General features: G+C 36.5%; 2 protein-coding genes across 5 annotated transcripts; both read left to right on the top strand.

Annotated features, from left to right (window-relative positions):
* Positions 1-941: 941 nt before the first annotated feature.
* On the top strand, positions 942-11,614 carry msh2 (mutS homolog 2 (E. coli)). Its single transcript, XM_051913721.1, has 16 exons — positions 942-1,205; positions 1,401-1,549; positions 1,633-1,920; positions 2,599-2,745; positions 2,829-2,978; positions 3,068-3,201; positions 5,613-5,812; positions 6,347-6,456; positions 6,572-6,695; positions 6,778-6,928; positions 7,016-7,113; positions 8,140-8,385; positions 8,532-8,736; positions 10,573-10,820; positions 10,943-11,112; positions 11,218-11,614. The coding sequence occupies exons 1-16, from the start codon at positions 998-1,000 to the stop codon at positions 11,398-11,400; spliced, it is 2,811 nt and encodes a 936-aa protein (XP_051769681.1). The 5' UTR covers positions 942-997; the 3' UTR covers positions 11,401-11,614.
* Positions 11,615-12,700: 1,086 nt separating this feature from the next.
* On the top strand, positions 12,701-26,066 carry fbxo11b (F-box protein 11b). 4 transcript variants are annotated; one of them, XM_051913724.1, is made up of 24 exons: positions 12,865-13,013; positions 14,364-14,521; positions 14,605-14,674; positions 15,200-15,327; positions 15,451-15,532; positions 15,665-15,809; positions 16,836-16,965; positions 17,213-17,296; positions 17,416-17,548; positions 17,676-17,782; positions 17,937-18,048; positions 18,755-18,861; positions 20,743-20,880; positions 20,974-21,191; positions 21,367-21,547; positions 21,662-21,784; positions 21,880-21,965; positions 22,133-22,209; positions 22,349-22,492; positions 22,781-22,891; positions 23,135-23,242; positions 23,337-23,445; positions 23,538-23,636; positions 24,185-26,066. In XM_051913724.1, the coding sequence occupies exons 4-24, from the start codon at positions 15,220-15,222 to the stop codon at positions 24,312-24,314; spliced, it is 2,532 nt and encodes an 843-aa protein (XP_051769684.1). In that variant the 5' UTR covers positions 12,865-13,013; positions 14,364-14,521; positions 14,605-14,674; positions 15,200-15,219; the 3' UTR covers positions 24,315-26,066. The 4 variants fall into 4 exon arrangements, with proteins under 4 accessions (XP_051769683.1, XP_051769682.1, XP_051769684.1 ...); XM_051913725.1 differs by lacking the exon at positions 12,865-13,013 and adding an exon at positions 13,067-14,030; XM_051913723.1 differs by lacking the exon at positions 14,364-14,521 and having other exon boundaries at positions 12,701-13,013.
* The last annotated feature ends 1,221 nt before the right edge of the window (positions 26,067-27,287 follow it).

The raw sequence follows: 27,287 nt of genomic DNA, 5'->3' as shown, positions 1-27,287 counted from the left end.
CACTTCTAGTTTAATAAGATGTATGTATGTATGTATTTCCAGCTCACACACTGGAAAAAAAATAGCTTATAATAATTATTTCATTCAGTATCCTTGATATTATAATTAGAATATTAAGATATTAAAATAGCATTATACTATGCACTTATTTGTTGTGGAAAAATTGTTTCCATGTTTTTTTATTCAATGCCACAACACAGAAAAGAGGTGTTTGTTCATAGTAACATTAATAACATCAATCATAAATAACTTGTTTTCAGTTTAATCGTTTGTTAGCATTTTTCTTTTTTTTCTAAAAGGCATGACTCAAAATTTATTAAATGTGAGCAACTGGTTGTACAAGGAACATTATACACACACACACACACATATATATATATGTGTATATATATATATATATATATATATATATACATATATATATATATATACACACATATATATATATGTGTATATATATATATATAATTTGTTTTAGTATATAATTTGTTTTACAAAACAATTACACAAAACAGTGTGAGCTTTTTTGTTACAGGAGGTGGATAAAGATTTAATATAAATCCTAATATCTTTTTGAGGGTGAGAAAATGCCTTACATTTGTGGACAACATGTTTTTTGCAAGCGAAATAATTAAGTTGCAAAGAAAATAAACATTTTCATATTGGTTCTCAAAAGTGATAAACCCAAACAAAACATCCTTAAAATAAAGCATAAAGTGTTTATATATGAAATGTAGAGTGAACTGGCAAATATCCTGCCAGTGTTTTTTTCTGTGATTCAGTGCCAAAAAGTCACGGGTTGTGAATCGCAAAAAGTACACAAAAAGTAAATTTTGACACAATGAAGGTTTTAACAGGATAGTAGCGATAAATACGTTTAAAAGAATTGTTACAAAATAACCATTCTTTATTTGAAGTGTGGTTGTCGTCATTTTAGCTCCGCCCCGTTTGCCTTTGACCCTCCCGGCGCGCCTGTGCTGTGGCGGGAGATTCCAGCATGGCGGTGCAACCTAAACAAAATCTGTCCATGGACAGTGCATCTGAACATGGATTTTTGAATTTTTATTTTTCTATGCCTGAGAAACCAGACACCACAGTGAGAGTTTTTGATCGAAACGATTACTATACGGTACACGGAAAAGATGCGGTTTTTGCAGCTAAGGAGGTGTTCAAGACGAACGGAGTCATCAAAAACCTGGGCACAGGTTGGCTAAGTTATGGAATTATTTAATAAAATATCGGTTCATTAAAGATATCTAATTCTTTGTTTCTTTCTATTGTGCAGATATATTGATATATATAAACGGCATCAGTATATTATAAGTTTGTTGATTATATTATTATATCTGTAATTAAGTCTAATAAAGGTACTGTACTTTTTTTTTTTTTTTTTTACTCAGGAAACAAGAGGTTGGAGAGTGTGGTCCTCAGTAAGATGAACTTTGAGTCATTTGTGAGGGACCTGCTGCTGGTCAGGCAGTACCGGGTGGAGGTGTACAAGAATGCCAGTAAGAGTAGCAAAGATCATGACTGGCAGATATCTTTTAAGGTATCTTACCTTCTTTACTCTTTATTACATCTTTTTAAGTCTCACCTCTCCCAGTCTCATTATGTTTGTGTTTTGCATCCCAGGCTTCTCCAGGAAACCTGACCCAGTTTGAGGAGATTTTGTTTGGCAGTGGAGGAGGACCTGGGGAGGGTGCAGCTGGTGTCGTCGGGGTTCGTCTTGGCACCGGGGCTGATGGACAGCGTGTTGTCGGTGTTGGCTATGTAGACAGCACCCTCAGGAAACTCGGTGTGTGTGAATTCCCAGACAATGATCAGTTTTCCAATCTGGAGGCTCTTCTTGTGCAGATCGGGCCCAAAGAGTGTGTGCTTCCTGGAGGAGATGCAGGTGGAGACCTTGGGAAACTCAAACAGGTAACTTTCTTATAGATGCCAGATTGTTTGTTTTGAAACAAGATAGGGATGCATGGTATATTGGTGCCATGTTAGTTAAAGGGATAGTTCACCCAAAAATGGAAATTCTCTCATCAGTTACTCCCCCTCAAGATGTTTCAAACCTGTATAAATTTCTTTGTTCCGCTGTACATGATATTTGGATATTTGGAAGACTGTTTGTAACCAAACAGATCTTGCCCCCCTCCCATTGACTACCACAGTAAGAAAAAAAAAAGTACTATGTTAGTCAATGGAGGGCAGGATCTGCTTGGTTACAAACATTCTTACAATCCAAATATCTTCCGTTGTGTTCAGCAGAACAAAGAAATGTATATGGGTTTGGAACAACTTGAGGGGGAGTAAATGATGACAGAATTTTATGATGACTTTAACAACTCTTGTCTGTCCATCAGTTACAAGAGCGATACTGCTTTTTGAGTAAGACTTTCCAACGGTGGATATAGCTTTTACAAATGTTTTTTATGCAAAAGTTTTTTGATGCAAAAAACTTTGCTAACTTCATAGCCTAACCTCCAGAAACAATATAAAGATCTGGAAATGCTTTTCATGACCCCTTTAATATCACTGCATCCCTAGAACAACATTTTATAACCATAATTATTCTTTCATACATGCTGGTTGCTGTTCATAATTCAGGTGGTACAGCGGGGTGGCATTCTGCTCACAGACAGGAAGAAATCTGAGTTCACAACCAAAGACATTGTGCAGGATCTAAATCGCCTACTGAAAGCCCGCAAGGGAGAGACGGTGTCCAGTGCTGCCCTTCCAGAGATGGAGAAACAGGTTTGGGGTGCTGCAACACAATTTAGAAGGGTTTAATTTCAGGTGGTTCACCTGCAGATTTAATCAGGTTATTGCTTTTCCAGATTGCAATGTCTTGCTTAGAAGCAGTCATCAAATACCTGGAGCTCCTCTCAGATGAGGCCAATTTTGGATCCTTCAAGATGACCACATTTGACCTCAACCAGTACATGCGTCTGGATAATGCTGCTGTGCAGGCCCTGAATCTCTTCCAGGTCAGGGGTTATTCAAAAAAAATATGCAATTTCTTCAGCGAAGGGTTATTTTGAGTTCTGATATATGTTCTTCCTCTATGATTTCTCAGGGTTCCTCTGATGATGCGACAGGCACACACTCCCTGGCAGGCCTTTTAAACAAATGTCGTACCCCACAAGGACAGCGGTTGGTCAATCAGTGGATCAAACAGCCTCTCATTGACAAAAACAAGATAGAAGAAAGGTGAGACTTTTGTTTGCTATATATTATGGCTGGGTAAAAATATTGATTTCTTGATTTTAATTGATTCTCATTTTTATGAACTGATATTGATTCTTAAATCCCAAGAATCTCTGTCTATGCTGTTTTCAGTTGATGATTTTTGCACCTCCCATTCAGTTAATCACAGTATGCTTTGTCCTTTGTTACTTTTGATATGAAACAAAGAGAGAATTTAAATTTAAATTAAAATCATGTCTTCTGCTTTACTGCTAGTTACAGCACAAAATAAACATGAATGAACATCGAAAGGTAAGTTGAAAGTTACAGTACAACTTACCGAAATCCGTATCATGTATTGCTCGATCAGTATTTCAACTGAGAAAAGATGACAATAAAACAGCTTGTAAATGTTGCGTAACGTCACACTTGCCTCAGAAAATGTCCAAAAAACTCAATAGTCGGTAAGAAAAATTAACTCGAAGCATTTTGCTAAATATACTATGCATTATATATCAATTAGCTATATATTTTACTGTTCTTCAATGTTTAATGTATGTTTGACTTTTAATAAATCTTAGTAGTATAACTTAATAAATTTAGTAGGATAACTTTATTATAATTAAAAACTTCCTTGTGTGTAATTTAATTGGGATTTTTTTTTTTCTCTCTTGAGAAAATCTGCCACGTTCTGTCTGTCTGATATTTATCCAAATTAATCGATGTTGAATCGAATAGAATCAAATCAGAATTGTAAACTTGTGACTCTAGATCAAATCGAATTGTGACATTTGTCTAAATACCCAGCCCTACTATACCTTTAAATCTTGACATTTGGATAGCATTCATCTGATTCAGTCTGATTTAATACATTGCATATTTATGGAATCTTATAGGACATCTCATAGGACATTACATACAAGTCATGTAAGATTTCATATTTTTTCCTTAATGCTGATTTTAAAGCATATTTGAAATGAGCTTCTGCAACATAAAATGAGACTATGGCCACGTTCACACTGTCAGTTTTAGGAATTGACAACCGCATTTACTTACAGGTGTGAGTCTCGAAATGTCCTGTTCACACAGCAACTTACAGTAGCGTCTGGAACACTGTCAGTATAAACGTACAGCGAGAGTCAAGCCCGTATTCTCTTACTAGTAACCATAATGACAGTGACCAATGAAATATTAAAGATTGCGACGTCCATAAAATTGAAAAGTATTATCACTTTTAACATGACGAGACTAATTGAACCACAAGTTCATCCAATTAAACTTCATTAACCAACAGCAACATCAATGTAAACACACACTAGCCGAAGTCTTTTAACTGTTGCACTCGTGTGTCAAGTCCTTTGCGACGTCGCGCACATGACACGGCATTTGAATTTCGAAAAGAAACACAAAACTGACGGGAGCCACTCCAGTGGAGAACAGTGACTGGATCTAACACCTTAAGATGACGCACAGCTCATATCTTTGTCGCTGTAAGTTACCGAAAGTGAAACCACACACAAAACACCTAAGAAGAGCGGCTCTCTCACACTTTATGACATGACAGACAACTAGTTGTCCAGTCCTGTTCCATTCACACAGCGCAGAATTTCTGAGAATGCGGTTGTGAGTTCTGAAAATTTACGGGTGTGAGTTCGGTTATAGAATGTGGTTGTCACTCCTGTAAATAACCGTACTGTGTGTAAACATAACCGTATTAAGGACTCAAATACAGGACTGACAACCGTATTCTGCTGCTGTGTGAATGTGGCCTATCATTCTTCTTGTACACTACTGTTTAAAAGTTTGGGGATGGTAATTATTTTTTTTTTTATATATATATGAAAGAAGTCTCTTATGCTCACCATTTATTTGTTCCAAAAATACAGAAAAAAAAAAACAATATTTAAAATATTATTACAATTTAAAATTACTTTTTATTTTAATGTATTTTATAATGTAGTCTATTCCTGTCATGGCAAAGCTGAATTTTCAGCAGTCTTTCTCCAGTCTTCAGTGTCAAAGTTGTGCTGCTTATTATTTTTGTGGAAACTGATATTACTTTTTTTTTTTTTTTTCAGCATTCTGCGATAAATAGAAAGAACAGCATGATGTTCAAAAGAACAGAATTTGTTTAAAACAAATTTTGTAACAATGTCTTTACTGTCACTTTTGATCAATTTAATGCATCCTTCTCAAAAGTATTAATTACTTTCGAAAATATATATATTTCGAACGGTAGTGTGTATGATTTGTTTTGATTAAAAATGAAGTGATAAGACTGAGCTTTGATGGTTTGATATCAGTTGGCCATCATTAGACTCGGCAGCTCTTTTTCTTGTTTATGTATTTTGCGGATGCAGCATTTTTAACACCATAGAGGGTGTGCTTTTGCTTGAGACTATTTCTTATTACACATTTGTGATCATGTTGTGCAGACTGGACCTTGTGGAGACTTTTGTGGAAGACTCTGAGCTGAGGAAAAGTTGTCAAGAGGATCTTCTCCGCCGTTTTCCAGACCTGAACCGGATGGCAAAGAAGTTCCAGCGTCAGAGCTCTACTTTACAGGACTGTTATCGGGTCTATCAAGCTGTGGGGCAACTGCCGAATCTGGTGCTGGCATTGGAGAGATACTGTGGTGAGCAAAACCAGGGATGTGATTTATAGTATATGCTACTCTGCAAGTGCTGTGTGTTTGAGTTTTGCATTTGGGAACATGGATCAAGCCGCCAACCATCTTCCCAAATTCATAATGAGAATAATCTGTTGTCAACAGAGAAATTAATACAACCATAAATTTTAGTATTATAATTTTACTGTAGTTCTGTAAAAATAAAACAATAATGATAATCATTTTTATTATTGTTAATAATAATTAATAATTTTATTATAACACATATTGTTATAATGTAATGTTTTATGATGATTATTAAATATTAAATTATTTAATTTTAGAGTACAATAGTATGTACGTATTATTGAAATAGTAAGATATTTCTTTATTAATTTAATAAAAAAAAGTATTTTTAATACTAATTTCCTTCTTTTTTTGTCTTTAGCTGATCACATGCCTGCAAAACGTTGCCTGTTAACCTTCTAATTTGCATTTGAGCAACAAAGTTCATTGTGGGACACGACAGTGACTGACAGCTGTATTTTAATCTGTTAACAGGGAAACATCAGATCCTCCTGCATGCAGCATTCATCTCTCCCCTTAACGACCTCATCTCTGACTTCTCTAAATTTCAGGAGATGATTGAAACCACACTGGACATGAACCAGGTCTACTCATCTGCACTTTGTGCTTTGAACAAACTTTAAGATAATTTTATAAGTTGCTCTGGCCAAGAACTAAATTTCCTTAAATGTGTAACTGTTTTTTTTTTTTTTTCTCCAGATTGAGCATCATGAGTTCCTAGTAAAACCCTCATTTGATCCCACATTGAGTGAGCTCAGGGAGAACATGGATCGTTTGGAGAAAGCCATGCAGGCCGCCTTGAGCAGTGCAGCTCGTGAGCTTGGTAAGTGGTCAAAGTGTGAAATTTAAATGCGTTCTCTATTAAGCATTTTGGTGTTAAACTAGTAACAAATGTTGATCTTTAGGGCTGGAAGCAGCCAAGACTGTGAAGCTTGAATCCAATGCACAGATCGGTTACTTTTTCCGAGTGACGTGCAAAGAAGAAAAGAGCCTTCGCAACAACAAGAAATTCACAACTTTAGATGTTCAGAAGAACGGAGTTCGATTCACTAACAGGCAAGAGAGATGTTGTTTGAGATGTTTAAATACTGATGCAGCTAATGGTTGGAGTTCTTATTAAGTGATTGAGTGTCTGTTTCACAGTAAGCTGAGCTCTTTGAATGAAGAGTACACTAAAAGCAGAGAAGAGTATGAAGAGGCTCAGAACGCCATCGTCAAAGAGATCATCAGCATTGCCGCTGGTGAGAGTCATTCATTTTAAAGGGTTGTTCCCTGTGGTTTTTATCTGTAATTTGATTGTAATTCTGGATTAAATACAGGTTAAGCTCTCTCTATACCATTGCTACAGAGTATAATATCCAAAAAAAAAAAAAAAAAGATTACTACGGAGTATAATATCCCCTCCAAAAAAACCACCAAGGACATTACCTATAATGATATTACTTTTTACTAATTGCTCAAATTCTATGAGAATAGGGAAGTCCACACCACAACAATGACACAGAGGAACGATATTGTTGAAATGTTTTTCAGAACAATTTTTCCAACTAATGAACGATAAAATCATTAACAGCCAATTAGAATCCATCCGCCGTTAAAGAGCTTGAGCATTTAAAGTGACAGACGACATAACTGCATTGCGTACTTACAATAACCAAAATGTTATATCATCCGTTGGTGTGAAAGCTAATATAGTTATTGTTATAGTTACAGTTGTTAACCTTGTGTTAATTTGATATTTGTCAAAACAAAAGTAATGCAAGAATATACTTAAAAATGACAGGTTACTGTTAGACAACAACTCAAATAACACATTTTCGGAAGAATTGTTATAAGCATTTAAATAATAATGACGACATGATATGGACATTCTGATTGTCTTTTATTACATATTGAAATATCGTAAAACAGCTTCTCGAGCAAAAAATGTAGAGCGTGACTTGATTATGTCCTTTTGCAATTGATTGGATCGCTGGCTAATTTGGTTGTTGTTTGCTAACTGGTGCAATCTCTTGTATAATTTATAATACAGCAATGTTCCATTAAAAAGTGTACAAATTAAATTCATTGTGAGGTGAATTTAGCCAGGTTCATTAATCCACAAATGTTTATAGATCCTAATGTGTACTGAACACGTTAGCCTTTAGTCATTTTAGTCACTAACATTAAGTTGTTTTTTTATTTTGGTTAATAAAGTTGTTAGCATGTTAAAAAAATATATATATATATATATTTTTTTTTTTAATAACCCTGTGTTTTTACCATAGGCTATGTGGACCCAGTACAGACTCTAAATGAGGTGATAGCTCAGCTGGATGCAGTGGTGAGCTTTGCTGTGGTGTCCAATGCTGCCCCAGTGCCTTACATTAGGCCAAAAATATTAGAGAAAGGATCAGGGAGACTCATTGTGAAAGCAGCAAGACATCCCTGTGTTGAAGCCCAAGATGATGTGGCTTTTATTCCCAATGATGTCACCTTCACAAGGGGCGAGGAGATGTTTCATATCATCACAGGTAAGCTCTTATTTGATTGGAGGATTATAAAAATTAACTTATGGGTGATGAGTACTAGCTTTAAATGAAAGATTCATGTATATAAATGCATTAATCCATAATCTATATGATAAAAGCCTTTTTCTAATTTCTTTTCTAATTTTTAGGTCCAAATATGGGTGGTAAATCAACATACATCCGTCAGGTGGGTGTGATCGTGCTGATGGCACAGATTGGCTGTTTTGTGCCATGTGATGAGGCAGAGCTGAGCGTGGTGGACTGTGTGCTCGCTCGAGTGGGTGCAGGGGACAGCCAAATCAAAGGAGTGTCCACCTTTATGGCTGAGATGCTGGAGACGGCTGCTATTCTTCGGTCAGAATTCACATTTGAAACATTTTGTACACCCATTATATTTAAAGGAATTTTCCAGGTTCAGTACAAGTAAAGCTGTAGATTCAGTGATAATCAACAATCAATTTCCACTTTCCCTCCTTTAAAAGAAAAGTGAAGTCTGGGTTACAGTTGAGGCACATAGAATGAAAGTCAGTGGGGCCGATCTGTAAACATCTCTATACCCACTTGTAGTTTAGCCACAAGATGTAAACAGTATGCATGTTAACATGATTTTGTGTTGAAAAAGTCACTTACTAAACTTTTTTTTTTTTTGTGAAGTTACATCCATTTTTACAAATTTGTTGCTATAACAACAATAGCTTAAACCCTAAAATTACTCTTAAAAATTATTCAAATAGTTTTACCAATTGACTACACAAGTTTTAAAAATGTATAAAAGCACTCAATTATGTAAGTGCTTTTATAAATTTATAAGCTCCACATTTCTGCTTTGAAGTCCTCCAAAAATTGTCCCTATTCACTTCCACTGTAAATGCTTCACTTTAACCTTGGATTTTTTTTCAGAGACAAATCAATTTTTTTTTGTGGTAATCAACATTATGCCACAAATGCTGTCAGTTGAACTTAGTCAGCTTGAAACTAATGTTGCGATAGTCTTTTCTTCCCTATTGTTGTATATTCGAGTGAAACAGCTTCACAAACAAGAATAAATGTAGGGCGGGATTTGATTTTGTCCATCGGGAATTGATTGGATCATTGTTTGCTATTGCTGTGATCTCATGCGAGTGACAGGTTGTCCCACTCTCACGCCAGTAAACATGTCAGAGAATAGTTAAAACATTTAAATTGAATTTTAAAAAAAATGATGTGCACAAATAAACTATTTATAATAAATTAGGCAATATTCCATAAAAACAAGATTTGTCAGTTTTGATTTCATAGTGACTTTAACTTGTGTTGAACCTGAAAATTTCTTTAAAACATTTAACATCATACAATGTTTTATGATTTTTTTTTTTTTTTTTTTTTTTTTTTTAGTGCTTCCAGCATACATTATCATAATTTTATGCATTTGATACATTTATAGTAGGGTTGTCAATCAATAAAATAATTAATCACACATTTTTCTATAATTAATTGTAATTAATCGCATATTAATATAATATGTTTATATTGTAATAATTTCACATCTCCAAATCAATATCATTGCACCCATGGTATGGCAGCAAAGTTCCTTGATTATTACGCCAGAATGAGAGTATAGTTCCTAGCCATATTGGCCTAGAAAATCGCAACTTTTCATTTTCCGTCGGTCTTAGTACACAATGTAACTACAGAAGAGTCAAGTTTTAAATAGCAAAAATATCGAAACTCTTTGGTCATTTTTGTGCGAGATGCTAACAGTCTAATCAGATTCAATGAACTATGCTAAAAGTGGTACCACCAGACCTGGAGATCGGCTGAATGGATTCAAAAACGGTAAAACTCAACTGTTTAACTCTAGGGGAGTTGGAAAATGAGCCTATTTTCAAAAAAAGTGGAGTGTTCCTTTAAAACAATCTTCAGATAAACTATATAAACTAAATAATGAGTTCTCTCTATTGTCTTATCGCGCTTAAATGAATTACAAGCATTCGAATGAATGAGAGTGTGATCATAAACTGTAACGCTAGCCAAAGGATGCCAGGAAAAAACAGATGCTGCGTTAATTGTTAAATGTTTTAACGCGTTAAACTGAAAACATTTATCGCAAAATTAACATGTTAATTTTGACAGCCTCAATGTGCTTTTTGTGCACTTCAGTACTTTTTTGTGATTTAAATGCATGTCTTGTTTTGTATTTTGGATCTTTAGATCAGCCACAGAGGATTCTCTCATCATTATTGATGAACTGGGCAGAGGCACATCCACATACGATGGCTTTGGTCTGGCCTGGGCAATCTCAGAGTACATCGCTACCCGCCTCAAGTCCTTCTGCCTGTTTGCCACTCACTTCCATGAGCTGACGGCACTGGCGCAGCAGGTGCCCACTGTCCGTAACCTCCATGTCACTGCCCTGACCACAGATAGCACTCTCACAATGCTCTACAAGGTGAAAAAAGGTATGTAGCTTTCCAGCAAAGCAAAGAGATGCATTCTACACTCTTTAATCATTTTGAAAACTTTTGTTTTGTATATTTCCATTGTGCCTGGTGTATGATGTTTATGATTGATTTTCACTTAGGCGTGTGTGACCAGAGCTTTGGGATTCATGTGGCAGAGCTTGCTAACTTCCCCAAGCATGTGATTGCTAATGCACGGGAGAAGGCTTTGGAGCTTGAGGAGTTCCAGGATATTTCCAAAGCCGGGGAGGAAGCTGGACCTGAAGCCAAGAAACGCTGCCTGGAGAAACAGGTGAGATGTGTTATTAAAAGGATTGCTTGTATTTGCTTAGCAGCTCAATGCTTTAAACTATTACAGTTAATAAACTGCTGTGCTGTCCTGTCATCTTACCTATAGGAGGGGGAGAAGATCATTGAGGCTTTCCTGGCTAAGGTTAAATCAATGCCTGTTGACGGCATGTCTGATGAGGCTGTCAAAGAGGAGCTGCGCAAACTCAAGGCAGAGGTCATCGGCCAAAACAATAGCTTCGTCAATGAGATAGTGTCACGTTCTTCCAAAGGCAAACTGACTTCAGCCTGAGGGCTTCAGGCTGAGCATTGTCTTGGTGGATGAAAGTTCAACATTTCTGTAAAATCGTTTATGGTATAATGGAAATAAGGATATAATCTATAGTAGATTAGAAAAGAATGTTCCATTTTAGCACTATCTCTTTCTTTTCAGGTATTTTTTTTTCTGGTTATTTGCATTCTGTAGCTATAAATCCTCTCTCGGAGTAAACATTTTCTAAATATGATTTTTGTGTGTGTGTGTGAGTGCATTGTCAGTTAAAATTACAACTTGAATTTTGGTTAGTGGCAATGTCGCCATCTAATGGATAAATTAGGGAACGTTTTATTTTACCTAATTTCAAAGATTTATTATTATAATTATAAACTTTTAGTTCAGACAGACCTTATTTGTACACTTAACTTTACATTTAGATTCAAACCCAAAAGCAACTCTTAAGAAACTAAGTCAATGAAATGTTTTCTTTGAAATGTGATTTTATAAACGTACTAAATCTTCATGTTGTCGTAGTTCCGGGGATTTCAAACTAGGGTCTTGGAAAAGTGTAAAAAAATTATCTAAAATAAATATTTTTGATTTAAAAAAAAAAAAAATGCAAATAGATTAAAATAAAGATTAAAATAAAATAAAGTATTTAAGTAAATACAGTACTATAGTGAGTAGGAGAAAAAAATAATGAAATAGAAACTAAATATTTTCCACATTTTTCACATGTATATTTTTTGACAGTAAAAATTTTTAGGATGGGGTCCCACGAGGGTGATCATATTTGGGGGTCTGTGGCATTGATATCCCTGCTGTAGTTTATCTGGTAAATAAAGCCAAGCAGAATAAACACTATTTATTCGGTTCTAAGAAAGTTTAAAAAGTGCTTTATTTTTTAATTGGTCGAGTTTGTTAGAGTAATGCTTTCAGGTGTGTTTGTTTTCTAACACAAACATCTTAAACCAGAATAAGATATTTTGCTGGTCTTAGCTGGTTTAAGATGGTATAATTGGTCTCCCAGCCTGGCCAAACTTGTGCTCCACTAGTATAACAGGTCTCTCAGAATCTTAACCCATTTTCTGCTATCTTGACCAGCCTGGAAGACCAGTTTAGCCTTCCCTGATGTTTTTTTTTTTAATTATCAGGGAAGGCTTTTACACAGTTGTAATCTCAGTGTCATGGTACCAGAGCTGTTCACATTTTAAAACTTATACAAGATTGGAGGATCAATATTTAAAAGGAATTAATCAATGTTACTCTTGCTGGATATCAGTGGTGCCCCCTTGTGCATGTTCTCCATGTCCATGTTAATGGCTCCTCCTGCTAGAGAGAGAGAGGGAGAGAGACACGGAGCTCAGCACAGGGGGGAGCTGTCCGAAAAAAAACACACCAACAACACCCCGAATAAGAAAAACTGCCCCGGGTTGGTGTCCTTTTTCGGCGTAGACGGTTGATTTGACTTGTTTCAGACCAGAGATTTGTGTAAATGCTAAGAACAACAGAATAAGGTTCGAGGGAAGCGTATTTTTTCTGGGTAAAGTCACCTCGCCAAATGAACTCCGTCAGAGCGAGCAGCAGGAGACCCAGGCGAGTGTCGAGGCCGCGCCCGGTGCAGCCGGAAAGAAACAACGCAGAAAGAGGTGAGACGGGGACCTTTAATTCAAGAACGCTTCAACGTTGTGCCGTGTCGTGTACGTTACTTTATCTATCTGACCCGACACGGCCACTCCGAAGCTGCACGGCCTGATTAAAAGGGCTTGTGTGCAGAGCGTCGAGGCGCATATATACAGGCCAGGCCGCGCTTTGTTTGGGCTTCACGAGCCCGAACCGTAAACGGCTAGCTTTTAACAGACTCGCCACCTTTCCAGGTTGGCTTTAAACCTAGAAACAAGGTGACAAGATAAATGTTGATTTATGCCTGGTATAAGCTATCTCTCATGGGTTATAGGTGGAAAAGAGACGTGAGAAGTGGATTTAAGCAGGAAAATCTGCGCTGCGTAGCTGCTAGTATCCAGTGATGAGCTGCCATTGATACACAGCACTGTCCATTTACACTAAACACTAACACAGTAGCTGCTTACTACACCGCATTAATATCTTCAACTGCATTGAGCTTATTCGGGTTCGTTAGCTTTGAATGCAGTAGCTGGGAAGTTAACTGTTTACACAGCGCTAGGTAGCACAGTAGCTAATGTAAGTAGCTGCGCACTTGAGCTTACAGCGAGAAAACGGGGTTAGATAACGGCTGTCTTTGCTGTTTTGTTGGGGATATGTGCACAATGGAACATTTATCACATAGATAGTTATTTTTGTAGATTTGTAGATGCTATGCACAAAGCCCTGGTTTCTGTTGGTGGAGGTACATCTGCGATGATCAATCAGAAACCTTTGTTTCCACGTTTAGCTGGGTTACAGACCCCCCACTGACAGGCTTTCAATTCTTCTTTGAAAAAAAAAATAAATTTACACTGATAAAGTGTTAATGCATTAGTTTTTCGTGCTCTTTGAGCATTTATTTGGGTTTATTGATTCATTTTAGACCAGTAGTGATCAGTGCATTTTGACTTCCTTAATGTTTACATTTGATGTGATGATTGCAGTTAGTGTTTTTCAGTGAGAACATCAGCCTAAGCCATGCATTGACTTGAGAGTGTACAGTACGTTCATATTCTCAAATTTAATGTCATTACGATCTTTACACTTAAAAGTACCCAAATTTACCATGTTTTTTTTGGACCTGCACCATAGTAGTACTATGATTTTACCACCTGATACCATCAATGTATCACTACCACCATATTCCTTAATTAGGGTAGTTGGGCTTTTAAAAAGGATTATTATGTAATATCTGTGTATTTGCATTACATATTCATGTAATTTTATGCTTTAGGTTCTTGTTTGGGTTTCTTTATTAAATACATGTATGCTGGAAAAGGAAAAGGAAGAGCATCTTCTCCATAATGCTTTGTTTTTATACCCTTTGGATGTAGGCACTGACTAGATGTATGTAGGCAGACAGAAAGAGTGAGCAGATTCATGGCTGAACAGATGAGGATTTCATTTTTGTGTTGATATTTTGCCCTGATGTACTTTTGTTGCCTTGCCTGCCTTGGCTATAAAGTCTTTGTTACCGATGGACCAGTCAGCTGTGAGTTGCCATAAAATTCGTGACAGTTTAGAGTCAAGCTTTAGCTGCTCTTCTCATCTTTCACTTTTGGATGTTGTCTCCAGGTACCAATTGTGCTGTAGGGAAGGACAGACTCTAAGGCTCTCAGGTGATCAGTACACCAGGTATTGACAGGTAGGTAGGGCACTTGCACACACAAACAGAGGTGAACAGGTAGGGATCATTTGTAGCTGAATAAAGCAGCAGTAAACAAATAAACAGCAGTAGTTTTTGCCGTAGCTTTTAAATGTATAACAAATAATGTTTACATGTGCAAAACCAGTTGTATGAAGAAGGTTAAGGGATTTAGGAGGATTTTTACTCCTTAAATAGAAATATGTGTCAAGATATGGAAAAGCAAGCTGTCTGGAAGTATGGAAGTTCAGAGTTTTGCACCGATGTGTGATGTTCTTACCAACTGATGGGCAGAAATGTTGTCTGCATTGTTATGCTTTTGAAGAAAGCCAACCATTTTCCTTTTGACCGTTTTCTTTGTGAGAATGGGTCTATTTTGTTCCTGCAGGCACATTTTGCAACATGCAGTGCAAACATGGAAATCAGGAGTTTGCGGTGGAACTTGGGGTCTGAGCTTGTGCAGGGCAGGTTGAGATATGTTTTGCTGAATGGATTGTTTTCTTTTTCTTTCTATGCTCTCTGTAGATGAGGACATCCCTGCAGATATGGTTGCAGAAGAATCTGGTCCAGGAGCTCAAAACAGTCCATACCAACTCCGTAGAAAGTCCCTGTTGCCTAAAAGAACCGTGTGCCCCACAAAAAACAGTATGGAGGTAAAGATTTTGCACATTTGAGATACAAACTAACCCTGTTTAATTTGACAGAGATAGTCCTTCTAAAGTTGTTTTAATCTAAATAGCAGTTTAAAAAGTCAATGTCTGATTTGTGCGATGCAGGGAGCCTCCACTTCAGCCACAGAGAATTTCGGTCACAGAGCTAAACGTGCAAGAGTGTCGGGAAAATCCCAGGACCTGCCAGGTGAGTGAAGAGATGTGGTCTCGATTATTAAAAGTTTTGCTTCTTATTAAAGGACTAATGCTATTATTTTTCATTAAGTGTGCTCTGCAAGCAGTTTGCTTTAGATTTCTTTTCCTCTTGATTTTGTTTCAGCTGCCCCAGCGGAGCAGTATCTCCAAGAGAAGCTTCCGGATGAAGTCGTTCTGAAGATCTTCTCCTACCTGCTGGAGCAGGACCTGTGTCAGGCTGCCTGCGTATGCAAGCGATTCAGTGAGCTTGCAAATGACCCCATTCTCTGGTGAGTTTTTACATACTGACAATAGATTGATTTACAGAAGTCACTTTCATTGTGGGAGTATGGTGGAAAATGTTAAGGGCAGTGTCATGCTGTAAGTGGGATACTAATTATCCAGTAGATTTAGACAACCAGCACATTGTTGCAATGTCCATAAGTTATGTTATGATGATCATGACGGGTAAACCGCACTAATATTGCAAAAAGAGATGGTACATATCAGAAAAATATAAGAGTGTAATGCTTTAACACTGGACATTGCTAACATGCACAGTCTTGACAGAATCGTCTTTTGGGGCTTTTAGATATCAGTCTTGTTTGCAGCTTACATGATAGAACAACATAAACTACCGTTCAAATGTTTGAGGTCTAAAACATTTTTTAATGTTTTTGAAAGAGGTCTCTTATGCTCACCAAGGCAGCATTATTTGATCAAAATTCAGTAACGGTAATATTGTGAAATAAGTTAGAATATTTTTTTTTTTTTTTCTATTTTAATAAATTTTTAAACATAGTATATTCCTGTGATGGCAAAGCTGAATTTTCTAGCAGTCATTACTCCAGTCTTCAGTGTCACATTATCCTTCAGAAATCATTCTAATATGCTGATTTTGTGCTCAAGAGACATTTCGCCACATTGGAATTTTAAGGGTCTATCTGCATTCTGAGCGGTTTTGACATTTTGAGCTTCAAAGTTTTTGCATTCCATTCGACTTTGTAGATAGAACCTTTTTGTTTTCTAAACAAAAAGTCCCAAAATGTACACAACATAAAAAAAAAATCACATATTGTAAATAAGTTGTCACAGAATAAGAAAATGTGAGTAACTTCATTTTGACAGAAATGTCAGAACCTTATAATTCCAAGGAGATGATTTCTTATTCATGTTTACAGCAGTTTTGGATACTTTGATCAACGTTACAAAATGCTCATCAGCCAATGTTGTGTTAGTGGGGGATTGGTTCAGATATTACCAATATCATAAGGTTATGCTTTAGTGATTGTTTTGTCTGTTTGTGCGTTTTACAGGAAAAGACTGTACATGGAGGTGTTCGAGTACACACGACCCATGATGCATCCAGAGCCGGGGAAGTTCTACCAGATCAACCCAGAAGAGTATGAGCAACCAAACCCATGGAAAGAGAGCTTTCAGCAGTTGGTATGAGCGCTTGCGTTTCTGTTTTCCTTTTTAAGTCAGGATGGATGTGAATCCTTAGATGATTTTTTCAGTCTGAGGCATTTTGTTTGTAATTTGTCAGAGTAATGATATTCATTCTTCGAAAGTTAATGAAGTGACTGAGGCCACATTTACACCTCATGTTAACTGTCCAATCAAAAATGATAAATACATTTGAATATGAAGAAGCATTTATTAAGTCTTTGCTTTTGTTTTTCCTTTTCCACAGTATAAAGGAGCACATGTAAAGCCTGGTTTTGCAGAACACTTTTATAGTAATCCAGCCAGATACAAAGGCAGAGAGAATATGTTGGTATGGATCGTTGTCTTCAGCAGTTTCTTTTTTTCTTTTTTCTTTTTTGAAAAAGGTTCAATAAATGCACTTAGGCATTTTCAGCTTCGTTGTAATGACATTGTTTTTCTGGTTTGCAGTATTATGACACCATTGAGGATGCACTGGGAGGGGTGCAGGAGGCCCATTTTGATGGCCTGATATTTGTGCATTCTGGCATTTACACAGATGAATGGATCTACATTGAATCCCCCATCACAATGATTGGTGCAGGTGAATCTGATGACCCTGTTTTTGTTACCTATAGCCTTCAACTTTAAATCTTGATAATAACATCTAACTTTTAATCTTAACTTTGAGTAAAGTGTCTAACACACACCTCTGTTTTCTTTCCTTTCAGCCTCAGGGAAGGTAGCTGACAAGGTTGTCATTGAAAACACTAGAGATTCAACGTTTGTGTTTATGGAGGGATCTGAAGATGCATATGTGGGCTATATGACCATCAGGGTGAGTAACCGTTTTTACAGCTTTTTTATTATTACAATCATCGCATTTGTAAATCAATACATGATGTCTTTTAGATAACACTAAGGTTTTTTTTCCAGAGGTTGCAGCTAATTATTTTTTTTGAGTGTTTGTAATATTGCTTTTTTACCTTTAGTTCAACCCTGATGATAAGTCAGCACAGCATCATAATGCTCACCACTGTTTGGAAATCACAGTTAACTGCAGCCCCAACATCGACCACTGCGTTATCCGCAGCACCTGCACAGGTACATTTGATTTACACTGCCATCTGCTTCCCTAGCACAATACACTACCGTTCAAAAGTTTGGTGTTGCTAAGATTTTTAAAATGATTTTAGAAGTTTCTTAGCTCACTAAGGCTGTGTTTATTTGATCAAAAATACAGTAAAAACAGTAATATTGTGAAAAATGATTATAATTTAGTTTTATAATTCTGTTGTATTAATTTATTTATATTTAAATGTAATTTTTTTTCTGTGAAATCAAAGCTGAATTTTCAGCAGCCATTACTACAGTCTTCAGTGATACATGATCCTTCAAAAGTCATTCTAATATGCTGATAAGAAATGTATGCTGACATTTCTAATTATCAATGATAAAAACAGTTGTGCTGCTTAATATTTTTGTGGAAACAATTATAGGATACTTTGAGTAGAAAGTTCAGAGATGCTTACTTCATATCTAAATGCTTTGTGGCATGATTGTTTTGCTCTTCAGCCTAATGTGTTTGTTTCATTAACACATGATGAATTAAGAGGGAGAAGTGCATTCAGTTAATTTGGCAGACATTCATCTGACTTGCATTACATTCAATGTATGTGTTTTATCAGCATATGTGTTCTCTGGGAATTGAACTCGTGACCTGTATGCTAGTGGCAAATTCTAGCAGTTGAAGTGTGAGAAATTTTATCAGGGTGATTGAGGTAGACCTTTCTCTTGTCTGTCTGTGCAGTGGGATCAGCAGTGTGTGTAAGCGGTCAGGGTGCCGGACCTACCATTAAACACTGCAACATCAGTGATTGTGAAAACGTTGGGCTGTACATCACTGATCATGCACAGGTAGGGACCTTTGTTTTCTATTTTGAAGTGCATTAAATCTGTTCAAAATGGAAATTGTCATTATTTACTTGTCCTTATGTCGTTTTAAGATTGTATGCTGTTGAGTTTTTCACACAACTGTTTTCCATACAATAGGGTCATACTGACATTTCAGTCAAGCCACAAACAGGAAAAAAAACAAAACAGGAAAAGCTCTTTAAAAGTGATTCATGTGACTCGTGCACTATGGTCTTCTGAGGCCATATAATACACTTTCATTTTTGCTTGGACTATTCCTTTCATCCATAGTTACATAGTGGTTAAATTGCAAGGCTTAGTGTGACTTATACCCAAGTGGATTATTTTGCCATCATGTTTTGGCCAAAATATTTAGAAAAATGTTGCATTTTAAATATCTGCTTTATCTCCGTGTTAAAACTCTGATTGTTAGTCATAAATTGTAGATAATACAGTTGCAGACAAGACTATTGCATGCTTTAATGACAAATATTAATTATTACGGATGCCCAATACTGTGCTTGTGTACGCATACTCATTAAAATGCTCTGATACCAACAACCGATACCACGCAGCCTGTACAGTACAGTGCTTTTTACATAGAAACTCTCGACAACAGAGCCAACACAGAGAGCAGAATGGATATATCAGAGAAGGATGTCTATGAAGTAAATGTTTTGAATTAATAGAATGTTAAATGAAATATGTACGCCTATACAGCTGCTGTGCATGAGCTGATAAGTAAAACTCAGAGTGGATTGAGCGCGCAGCAGCACAGATACGTGAGCTTGTTGAGCATACATCCCTTTTTCAGAGACATCGCTGGAAATTTTGTAGTTCGGTCGGATATGCCAATAGCAAAGAAGGTAAAACAAGGCACATATTACTAACGTTAACTGACGGTAAAAAAAGAGAGAGCGTGCACTTCTGTAATGTAATGTAATGTAATTTTGGTGATCTCAAATGAGTTTTAAGGGATAAAATAATTGACTTCAGGGGGACTTTAAAATTCGAACAATACCCAACCCTATGTGTAACAGTATATTGGATCCGTGCATTCTGTCTTAAAGGGACAGCTGCTTAATAAACCTGCTGCTGTTTTTTTAATGTTAATCAAACAAAAAGGGCAAAGAAATCACACTGCTCTTGACTGAATGACTTTTGTAACTTTAATAAAGATGAATCTATATTTAATTTATACAGTGAAGACTAAGCAGTGTTACTTTACATTTGATTACTTTATTCAAATTCTGTACCTGAAAACTACTGTTAGAACTATCTGAAAAGCACTTTTATTTCATTTGTTCTTTTGTATATATTTGTTATTTGTAATTGGATTATTTGTTCTTATTTTATTACTGACTGTTTAATAATGTTTTACATTTACATTAATTAGGCTAGTAGTTTTTGCTGTAGTATCAAAATTGTAATAGAGAACTGTGATATTTCACTGAACCAACCAGGTCAGTAGAAAAAATCCTTTCATGAAGCAGCTCTAAAAATGTGCTGTGCTATTAAATGAAAGATAAAATATTATAGAGCAATAGAATGAACAGTGAAAGTAACAGGCTTGTTCAATACATTTTAACAGGCATAATTAAGCATGAAAATAACTGAAGGATATATTTGCTAAACAAATTAAATCAAATATGATTCATTTTCTTTTGGTTTCTCTACCTAATATATTTAAAAATTACAAATGCAGTGAAAATACAGGTATCGGTATCGGCGAGTACCAAAAATGAAAGTATCTGCCTCGTTCTGGAAAAAGTGGTATTGGTGCATCCCTATTAATTATTAATCACAATACAGGTATTATTATTATTATTATTATTATTATTATTATTTATTTATTTTTTAAACCTGTGTGCTGTTGTGTTATAGGGTATTTATGAAGATAACGAAATCTCAAACAATGCGCTTGCGGGTATCTGGGTAAAAAACCATGGCAATCCTATCATCAGACGTAATCATATCCACCATGGCAGAGACGTAGGAGTGTTTACTTTTGACCATGGCATGGTAATTAAGCCAAATTTTTGTTCAATCAGAGATTTCATCTGTTTTGGGCAGCAGCCAGTGACCTGATTTCTGTCTCTTTGTCTCCCTCTGCAGGGCTACTTTGAGAGCTGTAATATCCACAGGAACAGGATTGCAGGGTTTGAGGTGAAAGCGTACGCTAACCCGACAGTGGTACGATGTGAGATCCACCACGGCCAAACGGGGGGCATCTATGTTCACGAGAAAGGTCGAGGCCAGTTCATAGAAAACAAAATCTATGCCAATAATTTTGCTGGTGTGTGGATCACCTCCAACAGTGACCCGACAATAAGGTCAGTTTTCCTTTGTCCTCACTGACATATTAGTATAAATCAATATTGCTATTTTTAGACTTGAAAATAATTTTGGGTATTGATTGTGCTGAGCTCACTAACCACTCGCACACTGTCGGTTGATTGATCCATCTTGTTGATTATCTATAAAATGAGCTGTCTGCTCTTAATCTAGGGGAAATGCCATATTCAATGGAAACCAAGGAGGCGTTTACATATTTGGTGATGGGAGGGGCCTTATTGAGGGAAATGATATTTATGGAAATGCCCTGGCTGGCATTCAGATCAGAACGAACAGCTGTCCTATAGTAAGGCACAACAAGATCCATGACGGGCAGCATGGAGGAATCTATGTGGTGAGCATGCACGTGAACTGACTGGAATACACTACGGGCTGCTGACTGAACAAAATATTATGCATATTATACAATATTATGGTCTTAAGCGTAACTGTCTGTTTCTATTTATAGCATGAAAAGGGTCAGGGTGTAATAGAAGAGAATGAGGTGTACAGCAACACTCTGGCCGGAGTGTGGGTGACCACAGGAAGCACGCCAGTACTCAGGAGGAACAGGATACATAGCGGAAAACAGGTTTGGAACTTGAAAATTTCTTTAGATATGATCTAGCCTTCATCCTTCTCTGTTAATATCGTTTTTTTGTTTTGTTTTTTTTTTTCTCTGAAAAGGTTGGGGTGTATTTTTATGACAATGGACATGGTGTACTGGAAGATAATGACATCTACAATCACATGTACTCTGGAGTACAGATCAGGTAGGGAGGAAGTAATTGAATTTTCAGCTTCTTCAGGAAGTATCAGGGGTACAAATAGGTTTTCAAGAGTGTTGGTAGTAAAAAAGTCTATTGAATTTGCATATTGGTTACATATTTGGACACATTGTACAAGATTGATGTTTTTTTTTTTTTTTTTTCAAACGAAGAACTGGAAGCAATCCAAAAATCAGAAGAAACAAAATTTGGGGTGGACAAAATGGTGGCATCCTTGTTTACAACTCTGGTAAGTTCTTTATCTACTTCCTCTCTGTTCTCTATATTTGTCTTTTCACAGATCTTGGCTGTCATATTGGGCTGGCCAGTTGTAAGATAGGTTTCTGCTTGTTGTGTTTGTTTAACATAATTTGTTGGTCTATTCGTAGGGCTGGGTTTTATCGAGGACAATGAGATCTTTGATAATGCCATGGCGGGGGTGTGGATTAAGACAGACAGCAACCCCACGCTGCGCAGGAATAAGATCCATGATGGACGGGATGGGGGTATTTGCATATTCAACGGTGGGAGGGGTAAGAATGGATTGCATAATTTCTTTTTGCGTATGAACACAGTACAGGAAATGCTATGCCAGCTGGTGGACACTTGAAGTAGAAAAATTCCCTAGATTCCCTAGACATGGATCAAGGGCTGTCTTGAGCTAAATCACACTATTAGTGATTAATCCCCCAATGAAAGCCCTTGTGATTCAAAACTGAGCTTAATCTGTGTCAAAAAAGCCGCCCAATTAATATAATGGATGTACCATGTTTAATCATTACCATAGAAACTAATAGCACTGTTTTCATATGCATATTCAGGGTTGTTGGAAGAGAATGACATCTTCAGGAATGCACAGGCTGGTGTTCTCATCAGCACAAACAGCCACCCAGTGCTGCGGAAGAACCGGATATTTGACGGCTTTGCTGCAGGTCGGTAGAAGGTTTAAGGTCAGAAGTGCGTACATGCTGCCACTGAGGTGGTCTTAAGTCTGATGTAATGCTTATTTTGGTGTAGTAACGTTAAATTGTGAAATAATAAAAGAAAGTGCCATTATCATGAATGAAACACATACTGGACATTCTGGAGTTCTTGGAATTGGAATTTGTGTGTAGTTTATGTGCCTTTTTTCTATTACTTCGTCCAAACAACACTCTCTCTGACTCCCACTTTAGGCATTGAAATCACAAACCATGCCACAGCGACGCTGGAAGGCAATCAAATATTCAACAACAGATTTGGAGGCTTATTTCTAGCCTCTGGTGTCAATGTTACAATGAAAGGTAAACATTATCTAAGAGTCATAGCTATCTTTCTCACTTTACCTCAATAATATGTGTATGTGTGTTAATATAAATCTTTTCCATAACTTTCTAGATAATAAAATTATGAACAATCAGGATGCCATAGAAAAAGCAGTGAGCAGAGGTCAGTGCCTGTACAAGATTTCCAGTTACACCAGCTACCCCATGCACGATTTCTACAGGTAATCAGAAGGCAGGCAACTTGAAGCAGTCTGCTTTGAAAACCAACATAAATGGTTGTAGTATTTCACTATGTTCCATTCTTTTCTATTAGGTGTCACACCTGTAACACAACAGACCGGAATGCAATTTGTGTGAATTGTATTAAGAAGTGCCACCAAGGGCATGATGTGGAGTTTATACGGCATGATAGGTCAGTGCAATATATACACTACTGTTTAGTGTGTGTTTTGTTATTATTACATATAGTAAAAACAATAATATTGTGAAATTACACAAATTATTATTACAATTAATATTGTGAAATTACACAAATTATTATTACAATTAATAATTAAAAGTTTAAATAACTGTTTTCTGTTTTAATGTAACTTGTTATGACAAAGCTGAAATTTCAGCAGTCATTACTCCAGTCTTCACTGATTCTTCAGAAATCATTTTAATATGCTGATTTGGTGCTCACAAAATATTTCCTATTATTATCAATGTTGAAAACAGCTTAATATTTTTGTGGAATCAATGATAGTTCCAAAGAACAACATTTATCTGAAATAGAAATTATAACACTATAAATGCCTAAACTGACACTTAGAATCAATTTAATTCAAAAAGTATTAGTTGTTTAAATCCACAATAGCTATACTGGTTACTGGTGAATTGCAGAATTACAATTTTTATGTAACATTTTGTGGACACATAGATTAATCTGCTCTAATCCCTTTTATAATCTGTCCCATCTAGGTTTTTTTGTGACTGTGGCGCGGGTACATTGTCCAATCCTTGCACATTGGCCGGTGAGCCGACCCACGACACGGACACACTGTATGATTCGGCACCTCCCATAGAATCCAACACATTACAGCACAACTGAGATAGAGCTCATCCTTCATCACAGCACCCTGGTCTTTATCTTACCTGACTACAAATCCAGAGCGCCTGCCATTTCTGGGCCAGAGAGACCTGGTGTGCAAAGTGTGTGTGGATAACAAAAGACGTCAGATGTCAGACTTTGAATTAATCATTTTAAGAGAAACTATCTTTGGAAAGGTGAAATGCAGAACTCTGAAACCGTGTAAAGCTGCCTCAGTACTGGGTGCAGATTCTCCTGTATATTGCTAACTGAGAATGCAAGGAGTTCTCTTCACTTCTGCTTGGGAGTGTGATGGATGATTTGGAAGAGTGAAATATTGTGAAGCAATATGTTGACTCAGGATTCTGGAGATTATGGCGGTGGGTGCCACAGTGGTGGTGTTTGGAAAGGGAGTAGACTTTCTTTGGTCCTTCCAATCACATAGCCCTGCGCTGTGCGCCCTGCCCTGTGCAACTTCAGTGCTATGTGGAGATTCAAGACGAGTTCTGCTGCAGTTTATGTACAGATCTGACCGCGACCGGAGCCACTGGGAGCTACAGATTGCGGTTTCTCAGATTAGAAGCAGAGCCATACCATTATGGCTTCCCCGGCGACTGTTTTTTTTTTTTTTTTTTTTTTTTTTGACAGCAGATGTGCTGAAATATATGTATGATATAAAAAATTAACAAAAAACAAAACAAAAAACAATGTGATTAGCACTTGCTTTTTTTTTTTTTTTTTTTTTTAAATATGTTAATATGTTATTCTGATCTACAAATATGATTTTAATGCTTTCTCATGTAGTTTTGTATTTTCAGGCAAAAAAAAATCTTACTGTATTTGAATGTCTTTTATTTTATTATATATTATTATTATTGTTGTTATTAATATTTTTTGTTAGCACACATTAGGCTTGCTGTAATCATACTCATGTCTCAGCATATAAGTTCTTTCTGTGAAAGAGGAATAACAAAGAAAAGATCAGAAAACTAACACTAAATTGTCCTCCAGAATTTTTTTTTTCTCTTTTTAATGAGGTGACTTTTTTTTAAGTTAAATTCTTTTATGCGAGTGATTGATGTGTGGAACTTATGGTCATGCAGGTTCAGAAATTTTTGCATCACCTTTGTTGCTGCCATTATTACAAAAGGGTTATTTTTGCCTATTGTATATATCTTTCTCATTCTCAAGTTCCCTTTCTAAATATTTGGAGCTTTAGTCTCCAAGTAGTTTGACATGTTAACCAAGGGCCCAAAGAATTCTGAAACATGTTTGACCGGTAATCTTACAGAGAATGTAAAGAAAAGATTTCTATTAAAAACAATCCCAGAACATTTACATTCAGTTAATTTTTGTTTATGTGGTCATAGCATCACTGTTAAAAGTGCATCCTGACTTTTAAAAAGCATTTTTATTGCATTCTTTTGGGCCCATGGCCTGACTTGTGCCTGTTTTAAGTACGATGCCGATTTTGAAAAGCCTTGCTGGAGTTGGTTATATCAGAGGCCTCTGCCTCTTTGAAGCTGAGACAAGTATCTCTACAGCCCCGTTGTTTTTTTTTGCCCCTCAAACTCCATCTATGTGTAATGTGGTGACTGTGGCTTCTCATGCAGCCTGAATTTTATGCATGTGTACCATAACATCTAGACTTAATATATTGTGAAGTCTTCAATAACCATTATGTAGATGCTAGTATGAATTTTAAAAGGGTTTAATTTCCTAGAAAAGAACAGAAACTGGTCATTTTTAAGAAAATAAACTTTATTAGATCAACTCTGGTTGTGTTTGGTTTTGTTGATTCCTAACAATACATTCAACATGTCAAGAGGAAGTTTGCTGTTTTAAACACCCGCTTGTCTTCCTGTCCATATAGCTATGAAAACCCCTAACATCTGTCACTATGGTTAAACAGACTAGCATACTGCCTTCAAGAGCTTGTTAAACATGACTCAATTACAGTTATAAGACAAAACCACCCTGATTGCAGGTGTCGCCTTCCTGTAATATCCTAATGCAGACACTCGACTTGTGCAAATAATGAAAGCAAGGTCCTTTCTGTAAGAGACTTTTATAGCAGTGTGCTTTATCTGGTCTGATAAGAATAACTCATGAATTCATAAACCCTTTGCTTTCCACAATTCCTGGGTAAATATGCGCCATCATTATAGGCAAACAACCTAAACAAGAGCCAGAAACCTGCTGAACCGCATTGACTTTTAGATATTCCGTGGCATACTGACACACTCTTGGTTCAAGTATTTGTATTGTTATACTTCATTCTGCAAGTTTTATATATATATATATGAAACATTACATTATCTAGAACTCTTAAAAAGGGCAATAATCAATGTTCAAAGGTTGTCTGTTGTCTAAATCTATTAAATAGACATGCTTTTAGATTACAAGCTTCAAAGAGACAGCTCCTCTTGGATTGTACTCATCAAAAAAAACAAAACTATTATATGCAGGGATACAATTTTGGGAGAGTACTTATAATTAATGTTCCACACTATAAGTTTGGGTCAGTGTAACCTAAGGTTTGTGTCAATGACAAATTGGATGCTTTGCATCTAATACTATACATACCTGTAAAAAAAATTTGCTTATGTTATTCAGAGAAATTAAAAACTGCAAATAAAGTCATTTCAGACACATGACTGGTAGGTAGTTCAAACATTTAAAGCCAATTAAATGGAGGCATGTAGTGTTTGAACATACTCATGGCCGTGAACTGCTTATCTACGGAAATGAGCGGAATTGGATTGTATATTAAACTGGATGGCCTATTTTAAGACAGAAAGAACAAGCATATTTTAGCAACTTGGGATCAGGGCCATAACCCTTACCATTGACGCAGTTTTGGGATTTCAATGACTTCAACTTTTACATTTGTCTGCCCCAATCTTGAATGCTTAGCTGCATCCTTATCTGGGATTAACATGTGGCAAAATTGCACAATGGCACATTTATTTCCATTGGACACATTACAGCACA

Source organism: Ctenopharyngodon idella, chromosome 12 (assembly GCF_019924925.1).
Source record: "Ctenopharyngodon idella isolate HZGC_01 chromosome 12, HZGC01, whole genome shotgun sequence".
Taxonomy (NCBI): Eukaryota; Metazoa; Chordata; class Actinopteri; order Cypriniformes; family Xenocyprididae; genus Ctenopharyngodon; species Ctenopharyngodon idella.
Note: the sequence above shows the minus strand (reverse complement) of the source record. Positions and strands in the feature narration are given on the sequence as shown.